We start from the raw sequence: 15515 nt of genomic DNA, 5'->3' as shown, positions 1-15515 counted from the left end.
TTTCACGATAAGCAGCAAACTGACAATGAACAAGCACACAGATTATGCGTGTTCCAAGGTATCTCGTGATGTATACCTGCTAAGAAAACTAAAAGTACACTACTGGCCATTAAAATTGCTACACCACGAAGATGACGTGCTACAGACGCGAAATTAACCGACAGGAAGAAGATACTGTGACATGCAAACGATTAGGTTTTCAGAGCATTCATACAAGGTTGGCGCCGGTGGCGACACCTACAACGTGCTGACATGAGGAAAGTGTCAAACCGATTTCTCATACACAAACAGCAGTTGACCGGCGTTGCCTGGTGAAACGTTGTTGTGATGCCTCGTGTAAGGAGGAGAAATGCGTACCATCACGTTTCCGACTCTGATAGACGTCGGATTGTAGCCTATCGCGATTGCGGTTTATCGTATCGCGACATTGCTGCTCGCGTTGGTCGAGATCCAACGACTGTTAGCAGATTATGGAATCGGTGGGTTCAGGAGAGTAATACGGAACGCCGTACCTGATTCCAACGGCTTTGTATCACTAGCAGTCGAGATCACAGGCATCTTATCCGCATGGCTGTAACGGATCGTGCAGCCACGTCTCGATCCCTGAGTCAACAGATGGGGATGTTTGCAAGACATCAACCATCTGCACGAACAGTTCGACGACGTTTGCAGCAGCATGGACTATCAGCTCGGAGTCCATAGCTCCGGTTACCCTTGACGCTGCATCATAGGCAGGAGCGCATGCGATGGTGTACTCAACCTGGGTGCACGAATGGCAAAACGTCATTTTTTCGGGTGAATCCAGGTTCTGTTTACAGCAACATGATGGTCACATCCGTGTTTGGCGACATCGCGGTGAACGCACATTGGAAGCGTGTATTCGTCACCGCCATACTGGCGCATCAACCGGCGTGATGGCATGGGGTGCCACTGGTTAGCCGTCTCAGTCAACTCTTATTAGCGATGACGGCACTTTGAACAGTGGATGTTACATTTCAGATGAGTTACGATCCGTGGCTCTACCCTTCATTCGATCCCTGCGAGACCCTACATTTCAGCTGGATAATGTACGACCGCATGTTGCATGTCCTGTACAAGCCTTTCTGGATACAGAAAATGTTCGACTGCTGTCCTGGCCAGCACATTCTCCAGATCTCTCACCAATTGAAAACTTCTGGTCAATGGTGGCCAAGCAACTGGCTCGTCACAATACGCCAGTCACTATTCTTGATGAACTGTGGTATCGTGTTGAAGTTGCATGGGCAGCTGTACCTGTACACGCCATCCAAGCTCTGTTTGACTCAATGCCCAGGGGTATCAAGGCCGTTATTACGGCCAGAGGTTGTTGTTCTGGGTACTGATTTCTCATGATCTATGGACCGAAATTGCGTGAAAATGTAATCATATGTCAGTTCTAGTATAATATATTTGTCCAATGAATACCCGCTTATCATCTGCATTTCTTTCTGGTGTAGTAATTTTAATGGCCAGTAGTGTATATTAACTGAACAGTACCTATTAACAGTTTATTATGCACTCTTTCATAGCCATATTAGTTATGGCCTGCTGTTATGGGAACACTCCGCAGATTGTAAGGAGGTGTTAATGTCCCAAAAAAAAGCTGTCAAGATCATTACATCAAGCAAAAAACAGAAGAACTGCAAACCTATATTTACCAGGTTGGGGGTAGTGACAGCCGGCCGAGGTGGCCGAGCGGTTCTAGGCGCTACAGTCTGGAACTGCGCGACCGCTACGGTCGCAGGTTCGAATCTGGCCTCGGGCATGGATGTGTGTGATGTCCTTATGTTAGTTAGATTTAAGTAGTTCTAAGTTCTAGGGGACTGATGACCTCAGATGTTAAGTCCCATAGTGTTCAGAGTCATTTGAACCATTTGATAATGGCAGTATTCAGCCAATAAATTTTTCTATGCCTCAGCAGTGTAAAGAAAAACCAAGGTGATTTCAGCATGGGGTAAGACATTCATAATCACGATACCAGCAACAAAAGGAACTTTGAAGTACCTAGTTGCCAACTGACTGGAACGCAAGACAGTTTTCCAGCGGTAGCCCTAAAAATGTTCACATTGGTCCAAGAAGTTGAGTCTCTGCCGCTAGGACTGTTCAAAAGGACAATTTCACTGGACTTGAAAGAACACCCATTATATTCTATTCGAGAAATTTTCAATAATGACCAAAGTGAAAGGACAAAATAATATTGCCTTAATACGTTATATCTGCCCTTATTGTGAATACTTTTCTGTATGTTGTATAAAATTGTAACGAAATCTTAAACGAGGGTTGGAACTTTAATAGTGCAACTATTTATTTACAGCTCGTACAAAATAGATACGTGTTTCAAAGCTTTACGGACCTTCAAAGCAGTCACCAGCACCGTGTATAACCCGTGCCAGCGATATGGAAGTAGTAGGATACTCTTAGCTCTTGTGTTGACAGTTCAAGCGGTGCGGTCTATTGCCCGACGAATTTGTAGCAGTTCTGAAGTGAATGCTGTGAAGTGTTTCCTTCAGTTTAGAAATCGAGTTGAACTCACGAGGGCTTAAGTCAGGGAAGTGCAGTAAGTGGTATAGCATATAGCAGCCCCATCAGTCAAACAAATCAGTAACAGCTTCCACTGTAGGTGCTTGAGCATTGTCTTGAAAAATTATGGTCAGGTCCTGCAGAAAGTGTCATCACTTCTGTCTCTAAGCTGATCGTAGGTTGTGTTCCAAAAATGAACAGCATTGAGACTGAAGTGACGAGACTTTCTGCAGGACCTGACCATCATTTGGCAGGACAATGCTCAAGCACGTACAGTGCAAGCTGTTACTGATTTGTTTGACTGATGGTGCTGCTATACTACTTACTGCGCTCCCCCGAGTAAAGCCCTCGTGAGTTCAATTCGATTTCTAAACCGAAGGAAACGCTTCACGGCATTCGCTTCAGAATTGCTACAAATTCGTCAGGCAATAGACTGCGCCGCTCGAGCTGTCAATATAACTGGCACTGCTAAGAGCATCCTACGACTTCCACATCGCTGGAAAGGGGTTATACGCAATGCTAGTGACTACTTCGAAGAACTCTGAAAAACGTATCTATTTTCTAAGAGCTGTAAATAAATAGTTGCCACTATTGAAGTTCCAGCCCACGTATATGTAACGCTGATGCAGTATGTCCAGTCACGATTGGTTAATGACCCAGACCTAGTAATAAGGTAATATAATTCTCCCAATAATCCGAAGTCGAACATTCGCCTCCCTTACATCCTGTCTTACGTGCTTGTTCCATTTCGTATCGCTTTGCACCATTACGCCTCGATATATAATCACATCACTATGTCAAGCAACACGCCACTGATACTGCATTCTGACATTACAGGATTGGTTTTCCTATACATCTGCATAAATGTATTTTTTTTATGCTTAGAGCAAGCTGCTCCTATAGTAACTCAACAACGATACTTCTTCGTTCACTAAAGCTTCATCAGCAAACAGTCGCAGATTGTTACTCCCCTATCCGTCAGACCATTTATTTCAACTACGACTTGAGTTAAGTATGCAAGCATCAAATTCCCACAGAAGAAAAAGTTTTACAAACACTGTTTTTAAGCAATTGCCTATTTTTATAAATTTTTATATGAGCCGTACGATACCTCTGCGATCTGCCTTAGAGACGTCATTTATGTTCGGTAGTAGTAGTATAGACAAGCATTTCTACCATTAAAGCTTGAAAATTCGGCAGGTTCATACATTAGATGCTGTGGGGAGACAAGTTAAATTTTCGAATCCAAGATTATCATCGACCTTTGTTTACTCAATGGAACCAAAAAATGGTTCAAATGGCTCTGAGCACTATGGGACTTAACATCTGAGGTCATCAGTCCCCTGTAACGTAGAACTACTTAACCCTAACTAACCTAAGGACATCACACTCATCAATTCCCGAGGCAGGATTCGAACTTGCGACCGTAGCAGTCGCGCAGTTCAGGACTGAAACGCCTAGAACCGCTCGGCCACCGCGGCCGGCATCAATGTAACCATTTTTTTACAGGACTGATGGAAATGTAAGCCTGTCTAATATGGTGTAGGACCACTTTAAACATCCTAAATAGCCTTAAAATCCAATGATAATGATTTCCTATAAATTCTGAATGTCAGTCGCTGTATTAGTACATCTCCCCCCGCAAAGAAATTCTTGCACTTGTTTGAGAAGTGCTGGAACAAAATAACGGACCCTTAATTGTTTTCTCGATATAAGCTACAATGGCTTAAAAATTTTGAGTAACTAAAAACACATGTTCTTCCATCATTTTCATTAATTCAGTATCGGATATGTCCAGTCATGTTGTGAGAGGCATTATCTGAGAAGATGCGACCCATGTCGGATAAAGAGTGTTTGAGATATTTAAATATTTTAACAAAAAATTGCCCTCGACATTACGAGGTATTTTTACTTTCTGCGCAACTACAGTACTGTACTGGAACCCTAACCAACCAACTATTTCGCATTCTGAGGATATACATCAAAAGTCTGTGTCCAGAATTTTCTCCTTCCCTCAATCAATGCATCAGGCCCCACCGCACCTATTTTTTTTTTTGTGGGTTTATTACGCCAATAACACACATTCCATGCGTTATACTTGACTCGGACACCATTGGAAATCTGTGGGACATGTTGAAACAGCGGGTAATACGCCGATATCAGCATCCCCATATTTTAGTGGAATTTCACAATCAAATTCTCAGCGAGTGGTTTAACCTCGATGCGACTTATCTGCACAGCCTTGTGGTCTCATTTCCTGACCGAATCCAGGCGGCTATCAAGTCCAGGGCCGGAACTTCACGGTACTGAATGACGCTTGTAATTACTTCTTAAGGACGACTAATGTTTTGTCCGTTGAGCTTACCTGCTACTTCCTCTTCGTAGTTAGCAGAACATTAAAATTTCAGCACTATTAACGGGGCTTGCAACAAACGCTAAACTAACGTGAAGTGCACTGTATGCTTCTATACACAAATTATCAGCATTTCATTACAACCACTTAAAGTAAAAGAAAGTGGCGGCATCCACTTTCTGCACGTAAGGAAAGATTACGCAGTGGGTTTCTAATTTATAAATAGCATTTAAATGTTTTTCGTTTCAGAGTATGTTATGCCTTGTATAAGATGTACACATGTTAGCCATCACGTGCCATAATTCCACAGCGGCAGGATCCTTCTTTATGGACAATCCGATTTATTATTTTGTAGTGTTATTGTTCACGTTGGTCGGGATCCCATGGTTGGCTTACAAGTATGGCAACGACGGGCTCAGCAGGAACAATAGACAACGCCACGCACGATCTCAATGGCCCCACGAGGACAGATATATTGTTCGCTCAGTCATGTGGTACCCAACAACCAAATCACATACCTTGAGTTTTGAAAACGGGCTTGTTTGCAGCAAAAACAAAAAAAGAAAAAAGTACAAGGACAATGCGGACTGTCAGCAGGGCAGTTTCTCTCTCTATTGCTACGGCATTCATGAACAGGCCAATGGTCACCGTATCGATAGTCCTTGTACACTAGACTCATCACACTGTCCATGTATTTCTGACCAAAGGAAAAGAACATTGTAACGGAACAACGTTACATTTAATTTTTCGTAATGTGTCGTCCGTAAGTTAGACAGCTTATTAACGACTAGCTGAGTACTCTTCATTCCCTGGATATTTTGTTTATTTCAGTTCTATTAGTCCAACTTCTCTTTCCTCCTGTCTGTCCATCTCCTCCTCCTCCTTCTCATTCCACTTATCACCGCCACCTCAACAGGAGGTTCCTGGGTCTTATCCTACAGTATTTCTCTCCAGATAGTAATACACGGTCGGAAAAAAAAATTGCCGGCCGCTGTGGTTGAGCGCTTCTAGGCGCTTCAGTCCGGAACCGCGCTGCTGCTACAGCTGCAGGTTCGAATCCTGCCTCGGGCATGGATGTGTCTGATGTCCTTAGGTTACGTTAAGTTTAAGTAGTTCTAAGTCTAGGGGACTGATGCCCTCAGATGTTGAGTCCCATAGTGCTTAGAGCCATTTTTAACCATTTGAAAAAAAAAAAAAAGTAGTACACTTGAAAAGACGACGTCTACTTTGATCCGATGATGGCATGTGACACCTGGGGGATAGTATGTACAGTAATAATGCTTTCAATAGGGAATACTCACAGCCAGAAGCCTCAGTGTGGTACAAAAGCGTGAATCAAGCAGGCAACCTTGCCATGGAGACGCACTCGTGCTCCCTACAGTCAGTCTAGAGAGTTTTAAATGTGTCAAATTGTGGCCTTCCGAGTCGCGGGGTACCCTTCCGAAAAATTTCCACACGACGTTGACGTGCTGTATCAATTGTGCAACAGTGCTGGTATCGGTGGTCGCTCGAACGTTCTTACACCTTGACGAGTTTCTAGACGTCCACACACTACGGAAGCCCAATAGGATCGTCGTACTGGTGAGAGGAGCAATGGCAGAGCGTAGAGTTACCACAGCACCGACGAGAGGGCTTGTGAACCCAGACGTGTCAACACAAAGTGTTGTGAACCAGTTATTAGCAGTGGGACTACGGGCACGCGCACCTCTAGCCCGTCTTCCACTCACGCCACAGCATCGACGTGCACGGGTGGACTGGTGCCACATGACGACCACTTGGAAGATGGAAGGGTGGCGCGTCCTAGTCATGAGCAATGAAACCAGATTCTTTCTGCACCCAAGTGATGGTCGTTTGCACGTACGACGTAGACCTGGTGAGCCCTGCATCGTAGAGTGCATTCGTCCAAAATACACTGTCCCACCCGAGGTCTTATAATCTGGAGTGCGATCAGCTACAACTCTCGTCCACCTGTCGTGTTTCTGGAGGGGAAGCTAACCATCTCTCGGTACGTGCAGAATGTTGTTGGACCCCCTTCTTTTGCCATTCTTGCAACAGGAAGGTCATACGTTGTTCCGACAGTATAATGCTCGTCCACACACTGCCCGTGAAACTCATCGTGCTCTGCAAGAGGTGTGACAGCTTCTCTGGCCAGCATGACCTCCGGACGTGTCTCCAATCGAGCACGTGTAGGATGTCATGGCACGAGCAGTGATTTGTGCGACTCGTCAGCCTAAAGATCACACAGAACTACGTGAACGGGTCGAGCAGGCGCTGATCCCAGGACAGTATTCGCCATCTGTACGTTCGACTCCATGCTTCTAGAGTCAGCGCCTGCATTGTTGCCCATGGTGGCTACACCACGTACTAATATGTTTCTTCAGCATCGGTTAGCCGGCCGGTGTGGGCGAGAGGTTCTAGGCGCTTCAGTCTGGAACAGCGTGACCGCTACGGTCGCAGGTTCGAATCCTGCCTCGGGCATCAACGTGTCTGATGTCCTTAGGTTAGTTAGGTTTAAGTAGTTCTAAGTTCTAGGGGACTGATGACCTCAGATGTTAAATCCCATGGTGCTCAGAGCCATTTGAACCATTTGAACCAGCATGGGTCGATACTTGATCTGTAAATACAAGGATTTCATGTACTCCATATGAACTGTTGCAACAATAAATCTTAAGTGAATTGGAAACCTTTAAAAGGGTGCACTATTTGTTTTCCGGCACTGTTTGGTTGGAAGCAGTCCAGGGGATTAAGAGGAATTTTTTTACCCGTGGCTTTTTTCGCTCGTATGCGCACATGTCACATTTATTTTGCACATCTGTACACATATTTCACCCACATCTCTATCGAATTTCGCTCTGCAGTTTCGTTCTCACGCAGCTCAATGTTTATGACCTCATATTTCCTGAACTACGAATCTTACAATGGTACAATTTTATAGCTACATTCAGCGCCATTTGTAGTTTCTGTCTGCCACATACGTTGAGTTAGAACCAAAGAGGTTGTAAATTGAAACGTAAAGCACGATGCGGCAGCTTTTTACACATCTCAGTTATTGTGACGTTATATCTCCTAAACTACGTGTCGTAGACTGATATAATTTTGCAAGTACAATCAGTGGTAAATATGAAAGCTGTCTACAAGAAGTAGAGTTAGTAGCAAAGAGATCAGAAAGTTGAAACTTCATGCCTGATGCGACTGTTTTACTGCATAAACAGCCAAATGTAATAAGCGATACACTTTTTACCTTTCAGCATTTTGTGCGGGTTATCAGCGAGCAAGAATTTCATAAAAGTTTGAAATTATGTGTAAAGTTCGTTATAAGTCACGATGTGATCTCACTTCCGAATACTGGATGAATAAAGTCAGGGTATTCGCTCGCCTTGGGCTATACTTCTGTTTCAACCTCACCCCCATGCCTTTGGTAGGTAAGTGGTTCTTAGACCCACAGCGATTCTTTCCAGACATTAATTCATATGTGCACCAAGTTTTGTTGAAATCGGTCCACAGGTGTCGGAGGAGATGTGGAACATACGTACATGCATTTTCATAATGTGTATGATATCCATTTTTTCGTGGTTTGAGTTTGATGAAACAAAATCTTTACGTTGCCCTAAGCTACGCTCAAGTTACTTGTGAAAAATCCCATGTAATTTTATCTAGTAGTTATGGAGATTAGCATGTTAAAACAAACAGGCAGTCACGACGAATTTGCAGTTTTATTATTAGTATAGATTATTTCGAAGTGTTTGGTATTAGGAGAGAGAGGTCATAAGTTGACTGCATAAGTATTTTGTAATTAGCAGACGATCACTTTATTCTAATGTTATGCACGTATGTATTTAGCCAATCATAGTTGTGTGCGTTTGGCGTCGTCCTGCGAAAGAAGCAATTTATTGTAAAGGAAAGAGTGGAACTGAACTATGGAAATACGGCAGCCAGTACAAGTTTTAACTACGAAGCTTTTCCTCTTGTTGATTCCGTTTATGGAACGCCAATTCTTTGGGAGAAATGCACAGAAGACTGGCCCAGCGTATAAAATTGTTATGGGGTTTGCAGATGGCCTCGTCTTTCACGGTTTTTGGTACGCCTCTTCTTTGGAAGACGTGTGCAGCAGAGAGAGTGCAGAGGGCACGGTAGTCAGCGAGTAGTGATTGAGTAAGGTTCACGTAATACTGTGTTCTACATAGTTTTGATATTTTGTGCTGCCATTGGTGCAGTTTATGGAAGAAGGCGGTAATTAGCACTTCTGCAGTAATAAGTCGTCTCATGTAAACTGTAGTCGTGTCCCCAAGAGGCTTCCTGACAAAACATGGTGCTTTAAGAACTGTACTGCCATTACATCAAGAAGGGTTTCAAAAGGTAGCCAATATGGCACGTTTAGTACGGCTAAATAATATGAGATCCAAGGATATTGTGGAAGCGTGTTAGAAGCATATTCTGAACTGCATTGGGTCTGTACGGGCAAACTACTGACAGTCAGGTTCGTCTTCGGCATTGTACAGGGCAGGAAGACCTTTTTGGAGGAAATTGTTGCGATTGTTTTTTGTGAACAATACACTAGTAATTCATTTTGAAAAGCTCTACATTCTTTTACAAGTACTTGATGGTTACTTTTGCTTAATTCCAATCAAATAATGTCTTGAACAACTTTTTTAACTAGAAAAGAGATTGTAGTTAACGTAAAATTTGTACAGTTCATTTACATAAGAAAGTAGAGAAATGCAATTTTGAGGATCGTATAGTAACAGTACTTAATTAAATTAAGTTGCATAATTTCTCAGAACAAAACTAAATTCTTCGATAGTAATAACTAACTTCTCTTTAATTGGAAATAGTTTTGCAAAGTTGATTGTTAGACAGACAGTCATTAAATATCTTGCGTTTTTCAGTCTAGTACTAAAAACTAAAGTTGCATTTATTCAAAGGTAAATTCATTAACTGTTACAAACTCGATGAACATAACTGTTTTTACAATTTGTCCGTTCAGGACTGGCGACCGAATTTAGAAGTCAGAATTATTTATTTTCAGCAGAAAAATACTTAAGGTGAGCTTGTACTGTTTACTGAATCAACTGTAAGTACTGCCACGTTTTCTTAGCGGGACACCCAACACCACTACCCCTCCAGCACGTCTTTCTCTCCAAGAATCCCATGACATTGTTCACCGTACCCTAAGATTTTACCCCTCAGGTTTCTTAGCTGAAGCTCCAGTGAGGTCGTTCGGCACTGTTTCGACAGTCACGCAAGCGTTTCACCATTTCAACCTGTCGGGATTGCGCACTGCATCGCGGTCCGGCGTTCCGAGTTGCGCCGCCCACAGCGTGTGGAGGGAGTCACCGAGCAATTGTGGATGCCAGCCGCCGGACCGGCCTGCTGCAAGCAAGGCTTCACTCATGACGCACGCCTCACGCCCGGTATCCGCCCTCACAGTGTGTAATTTCCCTCTCCTAGGAAGACAGTTCCTTAAAAAAAAAAACTACGACCTTCCATAGAGTGACAGTTAAGACATTCGCCACTACTCACACTAAATCCTTAAAGTAGAACTCGCGCCGAGAAACTAACTATACATGAAGATCCCACGAGGCCATCATATCCTGGAATAGCTCAGATAAAAGTTGCTTTGATTTCGTACTTGCTATAAGTCGAACTCCAACATCGTTAGTGAAAGATCGACTCTGTAGTCATCACCTGGAACAGGCAGTAGGTGGTGCGACCAACGTGACACAGGGGCTATTTAGCTGATGCACGTGGACCGAATTTAATGCCGCTATATTGTCAGAGAAGACACAGGGGATGGATAAAAATATGGTAACACTACAAACACATTAGCATGCGTAATACGATGTCGAAAAACCGTTAGCATTCAAAACAGCTTTCATTCGTCTCGGAATGGATAAATATAGGTCCTGTATCGTTTTCAAGGGAATCGCATACCATGCTCCCTGTAAAATAATGGCGAGTTCAGGTAATAATGGTGGAGGTGGATAATGGTCACGCATCCGTCTCTCCAAACTAGACCAAAAAGACTCAATAACATTAAGACCTGGTGACTGTGGTGGCCAGGTGTGACGCGACAATTCACCATCGTGCTCACAAAACAACTCGTGGACGAAGTGAGCTGTGTGTCCAGGGGCCCTGTGGTCTTACAACACACCATCATCACTGAGGGACTAAGACTGCCCTATGGAATGGATCTGATCTCCAAAAATGGTCACACAAACTTCACAGTAATATCTTGGACAGTATCCATATGACCCATTAAATCATATTGAATCATAGAATACTATGATATGGCTGACAATTCAATGAAAGATATCTTTACAATTAATGGCTATATTTACAATTAATCTGAACATGGGGGGGGGGGGGGGGGGTAAAATATGGTCTCAATACAACTCTCGCGCAAACGGAACGCAGTAGGATGTGCCGTACATCAGACCTGGATGAAGCGTGGAGTGGAATTTTAGCACTGAGAACGTAAACAAAAATTCTGTCAAAAGAACATTCATTAGATCGGTAAATTTAATTGCGCACATGAATATGTATAGTGAGTAACATAATGGTTGCTGTTGCCTGCAATTTATAACGTCGCATATTAATTAAACCCAGTACTTTACTTCCTGCAAGGTCTATGATCTATGGAAGAGGAATAATCAAAGAATGGTTTAATCACGAATACTTAATTCACAACCACTTGAGAGACTAAGAGGAAGGAAAAGAACTAAAAACCTTCACCACAGCACACGTGGGTAGCAAGAGGGACTGTTCCCTTGATTTTAACATGCAGGATAAACGAATAAAATTTCTATTAAAGTGAATTTCTATAAAAATTAAGCATAAATAAGAATCACAAAATGGTTCAAATGGCTCTGAACACTATTGGACTTAACATCTGAGGTCATCAGTCCCCTAGAACTTAGAACTACTTAAACCTAACTAACCTAAGGACACCACACACATCCATGCCCGAGGCAGGATTCGAACCTGCGACCGTAGCGGTCGCGCGGCTCCAAACTGAAGCGCCTAGAACCACTCGGCCACACCGGCTGGCTAAAAATCACAATTAATTCACATAACGTACAGCGGAAGGTCGCTGTGGCCTTGGTACTGTAGACTTCCCATTAGATCACGATCACGTGGTCCTCACAAACAAAAGCGGGCAGAAAAGAAGTTCTCATGTGAGACGAATTGCACAAAATTCAGTCATAAAATCACAGAAATCATACGAAATATACTTGTACATGCTTTCGCGAAAGGGATACTAAACAAAATGAAATGAATCACAATAAACTCAACACGGCTCCACGTATTTCGTTAACAGTTCAGCTGAACAATAGCGTACACCGTCCCTGGATTTTAACGCATTTAACACTCGCGAATTGGCAATGTCACACACGACAATAATCTATGAACGATGGAAGGAATCATTTACTTTGACTAGCTTTGAAAAACTTACATTAAATGCAACATTAACTTCTCGTCAAAAAGCTACACTTACCGCCGGCAGGTCTCACCCGTCTCGCATCCCACGGAACACTCCACGAGCATTCGATCTCCACCCAAAACCGCTCCCCGTACCTGCGGAAGTGGCCAGAGGAACCCCTGTTGTGGTGCCAACCTATACAAAAGTTTCGTCCAAGGAAAACACAAACTTATTGGATACATGGTTCGTGTTTCCTGTAGTTGGCTGTTCTGACACAGTGGCAGACTACTACACTCCCAGGGATCTACACACTAAAATCCTTGCACACTCTCATTCACAGATTCAACTGATCGGACAAGAAGTGGAAAGAAAGATACATTGAAATATGGGTCTTAAATGTATCAGATATGCATGTGGGGCTCCGACAAATACCAATAACCCAATGAAATGTTAAAACGAAGTATGGATGTGTACTGTGGCCACCACAAACACACTCAGCTGCTCAGTATTTCCCCTTTTCTTCTTTACATCTAGGGTAATAGACCGTTTGCACCAACAATTGAGGTGCCAGATGCAAACAAATGAAGCTGTGTGGTATGGCAAAATCATGAAGAGGCTCGTGTAGAGACACTTTATCATCACCGAACGTCAGCAATGTTTCACTCTTGAGACTTAAACACGGCTATAAATTGAAAACTGTGTGCAAGACACGTCGGAGCAAATTACTTTCTTCCATAGTCCAGGTTTCATGGTTTCGGCACCAGGTTCTGCTGTTTTCACCACTTATCAGTGGTTTTTGGAATGCCAGCCTCTTGGAGTTCCCTTCGTGTTGTTTTGGTGCTGACAGGCTTCACGAGTGCGACATTCAGCTCTACAGTGACTTTTGCATATGTCATCCAATTACTTTTCATCACAATCCTCTGTAATAACCATGTGTCTCGATCACCCAACACGAATTTTCGTCCACGTTGTGGCTTAGCAAATGATGCTTTTCTGCGTTCCCTGTATACGGTATAAATCCTCGTTGCGACGCCTCTTGAAACACCAAACACCGCGGCATCTTTGGCTACGGAAGCACCAACCACACGAGCACCAATTATTTGCTCACGTTCGAATTAACTTAGCTCCGTCCCCTAATGCACTCACAACTATACGGAACACTGTTGTCACCTGGACTGACACTTGAAACGTACTGAGGGCACCGTGCAGGTGCCGTTCTTGGTCAAATACAAAAGCGCAACCTGCAGGCTTCGCTAGAATCTGTAGTTACGTTCAAGCATGTATTCCTCGTGGTGTATCAGTATTTTTGCCCGTCCTCTGTACATCCCGGCGCTGGGGCATACGACACACCAGTATCCACTGATAGGACCTGCCTCGTATTTATTGCATCACCAGGTGTCAGGTAAACTAAAACAGATGAAGGAATAACGCAATGGCATGCGCACGAAAGATGCGGAGAACACTAAAGAAACGAACTAGATGTTTAGTCTGGACTACAATCCTGGAACAAAGCAGCCGTGATGAAGTCTCATAGCAAAAGAAGGAGGAGACAGATCTCTTCCGAACAAGGTACACCACCCAACACTTGCCTCGGCACCGCAGCACATTGCGGATTATGGGATTCGGACGGAATGTTCAATGTTGGTGGCATCTCGGACCTGTGTCTAGATTTTCTGGACCATTATTAGGTAGTGCATAAATCAAACCGTTAAGAGTTCCTCTAGGATTGCTGTTGGCTTTGATGACTGAGTATCATTTGTGCCTTTGTGCCCTGTCAACGAATTCTAGGGTGTCGCTGTTGGCAGGAACCGAATTAGCCAATTCTGCAAATATTGTTCCTGCAGTGGGTAAGACAACAGTTAACTGCTCTCGCTTAGTGGTGGGTTTACTGGGATCTCGTTGCATGATTTTCCTGTGGCCTGCATTTCCGCTAAAACTTTAAAACACTTTCTTCATAACTACAGCTTAGTGGTTCATGCAATTACGGAGTTGTCACCGAATGGAGTCCTACGTATGTACTTGCTGCATGTTCAACAGCAGTTTCTGTTATTTTCGTACATATTCTGCCACAATTAACCTGCCTCAGTGCTGGCGAGAGCGTCTTCGTGACATCCATGATGACTCCTAATGCACTCGCACTAAAGATGTAAATTACAGTTTTTCACTTCCATTCGCACTGTTGTCAATACTCACGGTCTTATTTTCATCGCTGTGTGGTTTCCTACTGCAAACGCTACAGTGGTCTGTGTGGAGTTTGTAGTAGTAAATTTTGTACGCTATTATATTTTTCGTTTGTGGAAAAGCTTGGACGAAGATAGATTACTTGCCTTAGTACAATACGTTTGTGTGTAACACGTTCTATGTATCCGCAAGCCACTATCCGTCTACACTATATCCACGGTTACTAAACTATAACCGAGAGAGGTGGCGCGGTGGTTAGCAGACTGGACTCGCATTCAGGAAGGACGACGGTTCAGTCCCGCGTTCGATCATCCTGGTTTTGGTTTTCCGTGATTTCCCTAAATCGCTTCAGGCAAATGCCGCGATGGTTCTTTTGACAGGGCACATCTGACTTCCTTTCTCATCCTTCCCTAATCCGATGAGACCCATGACCTCGCTGTTTGGTTCCTTCCCCCCAAAAACATCCCATCCCAACAAAATTATAGAAGGGTATGAAGGGTTAGGAAAAGCGAATTAATCATTACACTTGTAACGCCGGAAATGCATATCCTCCTATTTCCATCTATTGTACTATAATTTGTTTTCCTTATTTTTGCTACCTGAATATATGATATTTCTGTGTCTTCACATATTGTAATTGTTTTACTATTTGTACATACACTCCTGGAAATTGAAATAAGAACACCGTGAATTCATTGTCCCAGGAAGGGGAAACTTTATTGACACATTCCTGGTGTCAGATACATCACATGATCACACTGACAGAACCACAGGCACATAGACACAGGCAACAGAGCATGCACAATGTCGGCACTAGTTCAGTGTATATCCACCTTTCGCAGCAATGCAGGCTGCTATTCTCCCATGGAGACGATCGTAGAGATGCTGGATGTAGTCCTGTGGAACGGCTTGCCATGCCATTTCCACCTGGCGCCTCAGTTGGACCAGCGTTCGTGCTGGACGTGCAGACCGCGTGAGACGACGCTTCATCCAGTCCCAAACATGCTCAATGGGGGACAGATC

General features: G+C 43.6%; 1 protein-coding gene across 1 annotated transcript in view; it reads right to left on the bottom strand.

Annotated features, from left to right (window-relative positions):
- Positions 1-10283, bottom strand: part of LOC126474563 (calphotin-like) — a 29481-nt gene extending 19198 nt beyond the window's left edge. Inside the window, exon 1 of the mRNA XM_050102039.1 lies at positions 10170-10283. Within this exon, the coding sequence (XP_049957996.1) occupies positions 10170-10283 (114 nt within the window). The remainder of the gene's footprint in view (positions 1-10169) is intronic.
- Between the last annotated feature and the right edge of the window lie 5232 nt (positions 10284-15515).

The sequence above is a fragment of the Schistocerca serialis genome, chromosome 4 (genome assembly GCF_023864345.2).
Source record: "Schistocerca serialis cubense isolate TAMUIC-IGC-003099 chromosome 4, iqSchSeri2.2, whole genome shotgun sequence".
NCBI lineage: Eukaryota > Metazoa > Arthropoda > Insecta > Orthoptera > Acrididae > Schistocerca > Schistocerca serialis.
This window is presented reverse-complemented; position numbering and strand designations above follow the sequence as displayed.